The sequence below is a fragment of the Desmodus rotundus genome, chromosome 9 (assembly GCF_022682495.2).
Source record: "Desmodus rotundus isolate HL8 chromosome 9, HLdesRot8A.1, whole genome shotgun sequence".
Classification (NCBI taxonomy): domain Eukaryota; kingdom Metazoa; phylum Chordata; class Mammalia; order Chiroptera; family Phyllostomidae; genus Desmodus; species Desmodus rotundus.
This window is the reverse complement of record NC_071395.1, coordinates 103,966,398-103,977,891: the sequence shown is the minus strand read 5'-3', so window position 1 is coordinate 103,977,891 and position 11,494 is coordinate 103,966,398. Positions and strand designations below refer to the sequence as shown.

Genomic DNA, 11,494 nt, shown 5'->3' with positions numbered 1-11,494 from the left:
CTAAGACTGCACCCCCTTGACCCTAGGCCGCAAGGTGCGGCCTCGCTGCATATCCCCGCAGCAGCGGACAGCGCAGTTATCACCCTGCTCTCCTGATCCATGCATAGGGAGACCCACGCCCCGCAGCAGCCCTCCAGGCCTCCCTGCAACACCCGGTAATGCAATCCACGGGGGCGGGGGAGGCGGCGGCAGCTGTAGCAACGGCGGCGGCGGCAGCAACAGCAGCACTGCCCCAATCTAGAGACAACCAGAAAGAGGAAAATGGCTCCGAGCAGGGACCGCCTGCTGCACTTTGGGTTCAAGGCGACAGTGAGTGATAGGGGAAGGGAGTTGGGTGGCCGGGAAGGACGTGTGTGACAGCACAGGCTATCGGGGAAGAAGCGACAAGACTTAGGGGCCTGGGGAGAATAGACAGAAAGCTCAAGTGCTTGGTGGTTGAGGCGTGCTCCATGCCCGCGGAGGGGAGGAAAACAGGGGGCTCCGGTGCTGCGTGCAGTTTTCCTCCTTTGCTCTCCCGGGTCCGCGAGCACGCGCGCACTGGCACCCGCCCCACAGCCCCTCCCATACACAAATACACACAGACAGATAGGCACTTCCCTGCCTCTCCAGTTCGCGGTGGGCCTGCCCGCCTGGGAGCCGAGAGCGGGTGCCCGCCGCCGCCGCACTCCGGCTGCTCCCAGGCTGACTGTCGTCCGCGGCGCCCGGGAGTGGGGGAGGGGAGGTCCCGCGCCGCCGCGCGCTCCTCCCCCTCCCCCTCCCCACGCAGCTCCGAGGCCGGGCGACTCTGCCCAATGAGGAGCGGCGTTGCTGGCAGGTGGAGAGTGTTTTTGTTTTGGGTTGAAGTTGAGGCTGAGGAGAGAGGAGAGCTAGCGACGAGCAGTCGTCGCCCCTGCCGGCGCCGTGGTAGGTGGAGGAGGCCCAGCCGCAATCGAGAGGTCTCTCCTCCCCCTCCGTCGGCCCCTGCCCGCCGCTCCTCTGCCTCCTCCGGGTCCCGGAACTCCTGGGCCTGCCCGGGGCCCCTCGGCTTTGCACTCCGCTCGCCGCAGCGCCCGGCCCCGGCCGCACCCGCCGGCCCCATGAGGAGGGACGTGAACGGAGTAACCAAGAGCAGGTTTGAGGTGTGAGCTTGGGGCTGGGGGGAGAGACTAGGGTAGCGCGAGGAAGGCGATTCCCACCCTCGTGTCCCCCAAATTCGCTCCGCACGGAGCCTCCTACCTTGCTCAGCGCCGTCACGCACCGGCCGCTGGGGCTGCCCGACTGCGTTCCCCATCCTCGCAACCCCAAAGCCCAGCGCAGCCCGGCTGCCCTCGCCTTCCCGGCTGGTCGCCTCCTGCCTCTTCCACCCGCGGGCCCCAGCGGGGGATTAGCTATGTCGCCCTAATTCTCCCCTCCCCCCCAGTATCACTCAGCTTTCCATTCTTTACACAACCCTTGGCTTGCCTCCCTCCACCCGGCAGAAAAAGCATCCCAACTCCGATCGACCGGAGCCTGTTTTTCTTTCTGCCAGCCTTTTCGTGAATCGAGGGGGAAGTGGTGGGTCAGGGGGCCCGTGGTCCGAGTTTGAGAGACGTTGGTTAAACGAGGGAAGTGGAGGCGGTAGGCCGGGACCAGAGGGACGACCACGGGGTTTCGGGGCAGAGTTTGGTTGGGGTATTGTTCTGATACTTCCTCTTCTTTCCCGTTGTACTTTTGGAGCTCATTGTTTCTGGAAACTCTTAGATGTGTACAGGCTTTGAGATTGGGATGAGGTCCGAGAGACTACAGAAAATTCATTCAAATCTGTCTGTATCTAAGAACTTTTCTCACGGGAGAGGTTTCTAGTCATGATATTGAGAACTGGATGAAGAAATAAGGAAACATTTGAAGGCGTCTTTATAGAGTCGTCACCGCGTAGGGAAGTGATTCCTTTGGGAAGTGAAGTAACTACAGATGAATTGCAGTAGTAGCGTAATTTACAAGAAGGTTTATCACGGGGATTGGGAGAAAGTAACGTCTACGACAAGAAGAGAAAATGTTACCTGGCCTTTTCTGGCAGAGAATCAGGCTGACCTGGGATCACTCACAGCTCAGTGTACATCTCACTTAGTGTTTTTCTTCATTTCCATTTGAAGGATGAAATTGTAAGACGGTGAGACAAAAGTTGCAGGAAACTTGCCAACTAGGTGCACAGGGTGAAATTTTTACCTAAAAGTCTTCTGTTTAGTCTGTTGCTTGATTTTTTTTATGCTTATGGGAGAATATTTTAATTTATCCACAAATATCAAGATAGGAAGTGTTTGGGGGAAGTTTAAATTCTTGTTGCAGGTGAGGAGTGGAGGCAAATTAAGTAATGGTCCCCCTAGAGTTTTCATATTTAACTTAATCACAGGAAGAAAGCATTATAGTGGATATGATTTGGTTTTTATTGGGTTGGCCAAAAAGTCCGTTACATTTTTTTCTGTAAAAACAAGACATATTTGTCATTTTCACCAGTAACTTTGTTGATTTGAGTATTTTGAATATGGTGGCTATCTCCAGCTATTGGCCTCTAGTGGGTAGAGGTCAGGGGTGCTGCTAAACAGGGTCCAGTGCATAAGACAGCCCTGCAGCAAAGAATTATTTGGCCCAAATGTCAATAGTACCAAGAAACTTTGCAAACCACTTTTGACATGTTCAATCAGTCACAGCACCTTCTCTATACACTGTACAAATCCTTTTTTGCGTTTTAGTTGCATTTTCACCTTTCTTGAAATAATAAAGCATAATAAACCAAAAATATTGCTTCTATGCAACGTTAAATGTTGCTTCTTCCATCTTCAATATTACAATGACTACACAAAAATTCATCAATTTTGATAAGTTTTTTTAAATGCACACTGGTATGACAGCTGACACAATACACTAACAAAATTGTTTCAAATGAGGTTAAAGACAACAAGCACTACTAGAGCCACCATCACGGAACTTAAGGGAATTTTTGGCCAACACAATACTGTAATAGAACTTTATGTTGCCCTAATGTAGAGAGACCCAATAAGCTTAATTTTTTTGGTGTTTTCATACTCGGTACTGCTGTAAAAGTTGGGACTGTCATTAAAATTACTGAGTAGACATTGAGTGTTAATAGGAATCTTGAAAGCACTCAAATCCTGAAGATTTTGCCTTTTACCATTGCCATTGCAACCAGCTCCTTATCATTTTGCTATTCACTTTTAGGTTGTGTAACTGTCAGAGTTCTTTTGTAGCATATGATTAAAAATTACATTGCTCTATATTTTTATAATTTATATTTTATTTGTAGTTTATCTGTAGTAGCGGTACTTAAAAATAAGAAAGTTCATTACTTTATTAAGCACAACTATTTACTTTGATTGGTATATAACTGGCAGTTAAAGCTTTCTAAATGTTTCTGAGAAGATAAAAAAAGAATAAAAAGGGGAAAAAAAAGCCCTCCTTACACAGTGTTGGTGATCAACGTGTTTGTAAACAAAAAGCTACTCTTCTAGTATGTGAAGTGCTTTGTGCCAGAATACAAATGGCAAGGGCTGGAAATGGTATGTGTTAATGAGCTTAATTATCTGAGTATTTTAAAAAATCATTTATTTTTCTTTTTGAAATTTATTGATTTTAGAGAGAAAGGAAGGAAGAGAGAGAAAGAAACATCAATTTGTTGTTCCCCTTATTTACGCATTTATTGGTTGAGTCTTGTATGCACCCTGATGGAAGATGGAACCCATAACCTGGTGTATGAGGATGATGCTCTTAACCAACTGAGCTACCTGGCCAGAACAAAGTCATTTAGTTCTTTATTGCCCTAATTTACAAGTAGTAAAACAATAAACTTTTGATCTTGTATGAAATAATAAACTTATTGATAATTCATTGAAAATATTTTCAGTATTTACTTTCAGTGGATTGAGGGTGTAGTTAACATAAAGGGAGCTTCTCAAAATATTCAGAATGCGTTTTATTTTATTTTTTTAGAATGCTTTTTAAAGGACTGATTATTTTATGATTGTAAGCAGATATCTGATCTCTGAGAATTTTTGTGAGTGCAGGGAATTTTTATAGCAAATAAGTAATTTCAAATTAGTTATGGTTAACACAGAAAGTGAAAGATTGTTTTCTTTTCCTTGGCCACATTTTTTTTTTCCTGGTAGAAGGAGCATAACCGAAACATCTTTTTATAGGGAGTATTGTGTGCATTATGCTTGAGGATATTGTAACTGAAGACCACACACTTTAAATCTCACACTCAGGGCTAGTGCTATAGAAAAAAAAATTAAGTTAAAAATCAAGGGAGAAGAAGACTACCTGTTAGCCAGATATGTAGCATCCTGTAAATAAATAGCCAAAGTAGATGACTGTTAGATAAAAGAGTGAAAAAGATACAGAGATGTGAAAATTACTACTGTTCATTGCTGTATCTCTTTGACATTAAATCTGTACTATAATAGCCCTTAAAAGTTAACATAATATATGCCCAATTGAACCGTTTTATGTTCAGGCACGGAGCTAGGTGTTGTACCTCAGTTACTTGTAATTCTCACTATTCCCATTTACATGTGAGAAAAGCTAGGGCCTGAGAAGTGTCCAAGTTGGACAGTCAGTAAGTAGGGGAACTAAAATTCCAGTCTGCATTTTGTGACTCCACTCGATCATTCTGCTCTGTTTTTTGCATGTGTAGCATAAAAGTCCATAAAGTGTGTGGAGAAGAACTTCCTAAAGTTCTTCATCTCGTGTATTTTCTTTTGTTTTTGCTTTCAAGAGAATGAAGCTACCCTTCATCTTAAGTTCTGTAACCAATGTTACCTTAACACTCACTGACATTAGTGACAGATGTGTAAATTTAGAATTTTTTCTTTCAGTTAAACCTCTCCACTTTGTCGTGCTCTTAGTAGCTCCATTATGAGAATAAAGTACTATTGGAGGAAAAATTCTGTCTTATTTGAGTTCATTTAAAAATTTAACATTAAAAAAGTTATAGTGATAGCATTGACATTCACATGCCATTTTACAGTTTAATCAGTACCTGGAGATATTAAGACTCATACAGTTAGGACGTGATAAGCTCCAGTTTGGGTATTTTTGAAGTATTGTTCATTATTGTTTTTCATTATACCTCACTGCTGCTCTGATAAATCTATAATATTATAGCCTGCTTCATTTTATTAATTCAATTTGTTCAAAGTAAGACGAAATCATTAAATGTGGAATGGCAGAAAGAATATACCGTAGTACATTGGGACTTAAGGGAACCGGATATTAGTCTTGGTTTGAGCCACCAACTAACTATAACGTTGCTCTTTCTTTGGACTTGATCTCTGGTTTGATCATTTCCCCCCTTTGCAAAACAAGAGGTTAGAATCCATTATTAAGGTTCTCTTTGTTCCAGAATCCTATAAATCTGTAGTTTTTGAATAAAAGCAGAGGCCCATATTTCTTTGGCCTTTTCTTCTGAAACAGCCACTCTAATATTTGGTTAAAATTTGTAGGCTCAGTTGCACAGTACTATTAAGGCTGCAGTATTGACCTTCCCTCTCCTTAAGGTTTTATCTTCTAATGTAAAGAACATTTTGCACAGTAAATAACTATATTTTCTAATTTGGTGCATGTGGAAAATGTTACATGTTTTTCAAAAGGGTGAGAGTTATTTGTTTCATTATTTGAAAGGCCTTGCAATGAGAAACAATACTGGTAATGCTAAATAAAGTCTTTTGTTTTTAACACTACAGAGATTGGTTTGAAAGCAATCTAATATTATAGAAAACCCAAATAAGAGGGCTATGCTTTTTAGGCACATTCAGACAATCTGCCCTTTTTGAATAGTGTTATTGGTGTTTCTTTATTGTATAATCATGGATCCTTTTTCATTTAAAAATTAATGTGTTTGTATCTTTCCAGTCTTTATAGAGATAAACCATTATATATTGAACATTATGTTTTCCATTAAGTTGTTAAAACTTTTTAGTGTAGCAAAAACTTCACAAAAAGTATTCTTGATATCTAAGTCCTACATTCTTAGATGTAATCTGTTTATATTGAAGACTTTCATTCATTAAATCACTATTTCTGCACTTTTAATGTTTTATGTTCTTGCTCTGGCTGGTGCTTAGTGGATTGAGTGCTGTCCTGCGAACCTAAAGATTGCAGATTCAATTCCCAGTTAGGGCACATGTCTGGGTTGTGGAACAGATCCCCAGTTGGGGGCCTGTGAGAGCTCTCACAGATCCATGCTTCTCTCTCTCTCTCTCTCTCTCTCCCTGCCTTCCCTTCTCTCTAAAAATGAATAAATAAAATCTTTAAAAACAATGAAGTCTTATGTTGTTGTGTTTTAGATCATTTATTAGTTTTAAGCTGTTAGTGTCTGTTGCTTTTTAATCTTAAATTTAAAAATTCTTTTATTGTGCTCCTCAGAGTTGTCTCTTTTTAAATTTTAGTCTCATATTTTAAAAAGATTTTGTTTATTTACTTTTAGTGAGAGGGGAAGGGGGGGAAAAAGAGAAGGAGAGAAACATCAATGTGTGGTTGCCTCTCATGTGCGCCCCTCGCTGGGACCTGGCCTGCAACTCAGGCATGTGCCCTGACCTGGGAATTGAACCGGCTACCCTCTGGTTCGCAGGCCACCGCTCAATTCACTGAGCCACACCAGCCAGGGCTAGTCTCATTTTTCTTACAGTGTGGTAAATACTTTAGTTACAGGCGAAGGATTCCATTCCTAGCCCTTAGATGACTGTTTCCCAACTAGTGACAGATTGAAAACTGAATTAAAATTTTCAGTAACCTAACTACTACTGTGGTTTTGGAAGGGTATTTTTAGATGTTCAAAATAAAATATTCCATTACACCAGGAAAATCCAAGGGAAGGAGGAAGAAGAAAGAATGCCCTTAAATTGACAAATTTAGCTGCTTGTGCATAGTTGTCTTTACACTGTTTTTTTGTTTGATCTTGTAGGCTTAGTAAATTCTTAGATCAGACCCCCTCCCAAAACTGACTCAGAAAAATGAAGGCGTTCAACTATGGTTTTATAGATTTATGTCTTAACGCACTTTGACTCATTTGATAATAAATGTTAGTAGCAACTAGCAGTAGGTGATGATATTGAACTATGCAGTAGCATTTGTGCTTCATCTTGCTTAATTACATAACTTAAAAAACCAAATATATATTCAAAATTAACCCAAAACAAATTTGCATTAGCTTTTGAAGACTGTTTCTGTTAAAAGAATGGCTTTGCTGGATAGTTATTTTCAGCACATATGAAATAACTATTCAGCAAGCATGTGAGTTATATGTATAGGTAGGTAAGTAACCTTTTTATTCCCTAATCGTATTTCCTCCAATTTGATTTTATGATACTCTGTTTTTATGATATTATGATTTTATGATATTATAAGGCATTATAATAAGCCTTATATCTGACAGTTATAATCAGGTGGAAATGTAATTAATTTAATCAATTTTTGCTCAGTTTAAGTTGCTATGAGGTTAAAGTCACCTATTAAAATAAATCATGGTAGATGAGGATTTGGTCAGTTGTGAAACGTATTGACAATGTGTTGTTCTGTCATTTCTATCCTGATCCCAGGAATTTCTAGTAAAAACTAAAAAAAGAGAAACAGAACACCATGAAAATAAGTAGTAAATTGATCTTATGCATTCTTTGGTGCTGAGACAGAAATCCTATCTAACAACATGGAGGTGAAGGTTGATAATATATTAAACACCTGCCCAACATTATATAATCAAATGTACCAACTATTATGGTATTTGCTGGTGAGTCTGACTTCCTGATCAACTGTAGGATGCAGGCAGATATAATCTCATAATCAATTAAAAGTAAAAAATGGAAAAGCGTTATCAGTTTCTTTGGTTTTTTCCCCAATAATTTGCGAGAAGATGCCATAGGACAGCTATTCTGAGTGCTTTGAGTTTGCTTTACTGTCTACAGAGTGAGGGGATGTATGTGGCAGGAGGGACAGACGAAAAGAAACAGTAACATTTCTAGATTAGAGCACCGTTGTTTTTTTAATTGATTTTGAGAGGAGAGGGAGAAATCTGTTGTTCTACTTATTCGTTAATTGGTTGACTCCTTTAAAAAAAATTTCATTCATATTTAGAGAGGGGAAGGCAGGGAGAAAGAGAGGGAGAGAAACATCATTGTGTGGTTTCCTCTTGTGTGTGCCCCCCTACTGGGGACCTGGCCCTGCCTGGGAATCCAACCTTTGACCCTTTGGTTTGCAGGCCTGAGCTATACCAGCCAGGGCTAAAGCATTTTTATAGACTTAAAGCTGTCATTAGTGCGTTTAGATTTTGGTGAAAGAACATTTTAAATACTGCTATAATAATACAATGATAACAAAAATTGACCAGGCACTGAGGTCATGTTAGTGAGCTACCATCAGTTAAATATAAGAAAAGTAGGGTTTTTTTGGTGAATTAGTGAAACCTTAAAAAAGGTTGTCCATTCATTATTTGAGAATATTGCTTTTCAGACATATTCTGAAATTCACTTTATAACAATTATAAATTAACCGTTTGATTACATCTTTCTTAAAAAGTTGTCAGATTTCCATTTCTTTTTTTTAAATTTTTTATTGTTACTCAATTACAGTTGTATGCCTTTTCTCCCCATCCCTCCACCCCACCCCAGCTGTGAACCCACCTCCCTCCCCCACCTCCACCCTCCCCCTTGATTTTGTCCATGTGTCCTTTAGAGTAGTTCCTGTAGATTTCCATTTCTTTGGGAGGTATTTTCACCAATGTGCTGTTCAGTTCCACAGGTTAAACTTTCTTCATTATTATTAGGAACTTCATACATACTAGTGAGATTGCCATTCATTGCTTTTTCATCTTTTCAAAAAGACACAGGAAGACTTGATAGACTAAAGCTGACGTCTTCAAAGGCGTGCACCAAGAATATTTCCACAATGATTGTACAGAAGCCACTCAAAATACCAATGACATCGTCAAGAGGCTTGTTCTGCCACTCTTGAAAAGGAATGGCTGAACAAGTCAGGACTGATGTTGTGAAGAAGACAGTAAATTGGAGTCACAGGGGATGTGTTGAATATGTCTAGGGCCCTGTTCAGGTAGTTGATCTATGTGCTCACACAGAACATGAGGCTCAGCAGCAGGGCCCAGGCCTGGGGGTGCTGCAGCACAAGCACAGGCTTCCCAGCAAACAGCTCCTCGATAGCGATGCCCAGACCCTTAACTCAGGAGACTGAAAGTGCTCCCATCACAGATCAGACCATGATATCCTCGGCATGATAGTCTGCCCATGGTGGGTTCCCACTACAAAGAGTAATACCAAGGACACAATGGCCCCAAATGTCACAAAGACCACAAAACCTGGATTCCCGTGCTTGTGAGACATTTTGTTTAAAGTCTCAATCCCCTTCTCTTTTTGCGCATGAATGACCATAACTGTACATCCTAGAATACTTAGCAAACATCCATTTTTCCCATGAAAATTAAGTCCTTCTTTTAGAAAGTATGACTAAGGAATAGGGTAGCTGGTGCACAGGCACAGGTGGCAAAGTTGGCCGCCTCACTGGCTCCCATTGATAGCAGTCCAGCCCACCACAACCATTCTTTAAGGTATGCATGACTGTCTTGACCTGCTCTCATGGAGCCTTTTCTGGCACATCACAGAGGCCTCCTCCCCCTACCCCCAAAATGAAACGCCAGTGAAAATGCTGGAGCTCATAGCCAATCCCAGAGCAGTACAGAGGTCGTATTTTCAGCCCCCTGGCTCATTTTTGTTACTTAAGAAGTTCAGGTGACTCACATTGATCACAGGACAGAGAATGCTGGAGGCAAGATGCTGCAGTCTTCAAATTCCAGGTGGCAGACTGACCATGCAGCTTCGCCTCTGATATCCCGCTGTGGTCACCTGCACTCACCCTCCCCGCACACAGGTCCTATGGGCTGATCTACTGGGCTGGCAGGGCCAGCGCCTTCAGCACCTTTGTCGCTGTCAAGTAGGAGGTGCAAGCATCTGGGGCTGCGGGCTTGCGCAGACTCCTTCGTGGGGGAGCCCTGCTCTATATCGTTTTAAATGCTTTAGAGGAATTTATTATTTAAAGGAAAATTTCTGTTACAAAGGAAAGCATATAACTCATTATCTCTTTATTCATCTAATTGTTTTATACATTGGGTTTATTAAATAGGAACACCTATGAATTTTAATCAGTGTAGTTGAACAGTAATAAGTTAGCAGTGTTTTAATCTAGAGTTTATACTGGAAACATTACTGTATTCATTGTTAGGCAAATATGGATAAATGTCTCCTAAGTTGAGAATCTCACACCAAATTGTGAGTTGACATTTAGGATTTTATTTACGGTATTTATTTTTTAGGGAGGGGGAAGGAAAGGAGAAAGAGAGGGAGAGAAACATCAATCAGTTCCCCTATCATTACTGGTAACTGTGAACAGCACCAGATGTAACCAACGAAGTTAGGCTGAGGTCCTTGAATTGAGCTGAGAAAGAATTCAGAGCCAAGAACTCTAATTATAAGAGAAAATGTATTTAGACTGTCACAGAAGTGGAAGAAGTGACCCAGCTGGGCTGCATGGACTCAGTAAAACAAATTAGAGGCAAAAGAAGGGCCCCTTGGAATTTAGGAGGAAAAAAAGCAAGGGTATGCACGGGAGGGAAGAAAGGGGGAAGGAAAGACTAGGGCAGAGGGAGAAAGTGGGGAGGGGAGGAGGAGGGAGGAAGAGTGTGAGGATAGGTGCAGCCATGTTTGAGAGTGTGGGCACTGGGTCCTTTGTTTCAGGGATTTTTATCTGGTTTCCAAAGGTGGGGATTTTAGGGGAGGTCTTTGGAGCATGTCAACAGAATGTTCATCAGTTTTCCAAGTATGTCCTTTCAGGGAATTGGTCTCTACTGATTGGTTGGCTCTGGAGGGGATCATTAGTTATTGCAGCTGGTCTTCCTCTGGTTTTGCTGCTTTTCTGGGCCTGAAGCTAAAATACTACTGAGGCCTAGATGTTATCTCTACTTTTACCAAAACTCTGTGGTCAGCAGATTCAACGCTGTTCTTACCCTCACTGGCGCTGTTCTTACCCTCACTGGCGTGGCTCAGTGGTTTGGGTGTCCGCTGATTCAGTTCCCGGTTGGGGGTATGCACGAGGCAACTGATGAGTGTTTTTCTGGCACATGTATGGTTTCTCTCCCTCTCTCCCTTCCCCTCCCTCTAAAAATAAATAAATAAAATCTTTTAGAAAAAAGATTATTCGATGAGGGCCAGAACCTTGTTTGTCCTGAGGGCTTAAATCTTAAGAGAGTGGTCTTGCAAGGGCCTGTATGGAAGTTGTATGAGGCTGTTGATCAGCCCCCTTGTTTCTCCTCTGAGGGTGTCTGAGACATGGAGTCGTGACATACAGGGGAACAAAAGGTCAGGGAAGGGTCTGAACCTCACGACCAGCAATATGAAAGGCCAAAGGGTCTAAACCACATGACCAGTGATATGCTAGGGGAGGAAAGGTCACCCTGGGAGCAAGG

The 11,494-nt window shown here is 42.0% G+C and overlaps 1 protein-coding gene and 1 pseudogene across 7 annotated transcripts in view; one reads left to right on the top strand and one right to left on the bottom strand.

The window, feature by feature from the left end:
* The first annotated feature begins 45 nt into the window (after positions 1 to 45).
* Positions 46 to 11,494, top strand: part of FBXL20 (F-box and leucine rich repeat protein 20) — an 82,178-nt gene continuing 70,729 nt past the window's right edge. For 2 of the 7 annotated variants that reach the window (XM_071219377.1, XM_053911175.1), the window contains exon 1: positions 986 to 1,118. Coding sequence is in view for 3 of the 7 variants with exons in the window: in XM_045182349.2 (XP_045038284.2) it covers positions 450 to 1,118 (669 nt within the window). In the remaining 4 variants the exon portion in view is untranslated. Of the gene's footprint in view, positions 156 to 177; positions 310 to 405; positions 1,119 to 11,494 lie in introns of those variants that run through there. The other 5 variants (XM_045182350.1, XM_024573435.3, XM_045182349.2 and 2 more) reach the window with 5 other exon arrangements.
* Positions 8,678 to 9,888, bottom strand: LOC112316255 (magnesium transporter NIPA2 pseudogene; annotated as a pseudogene).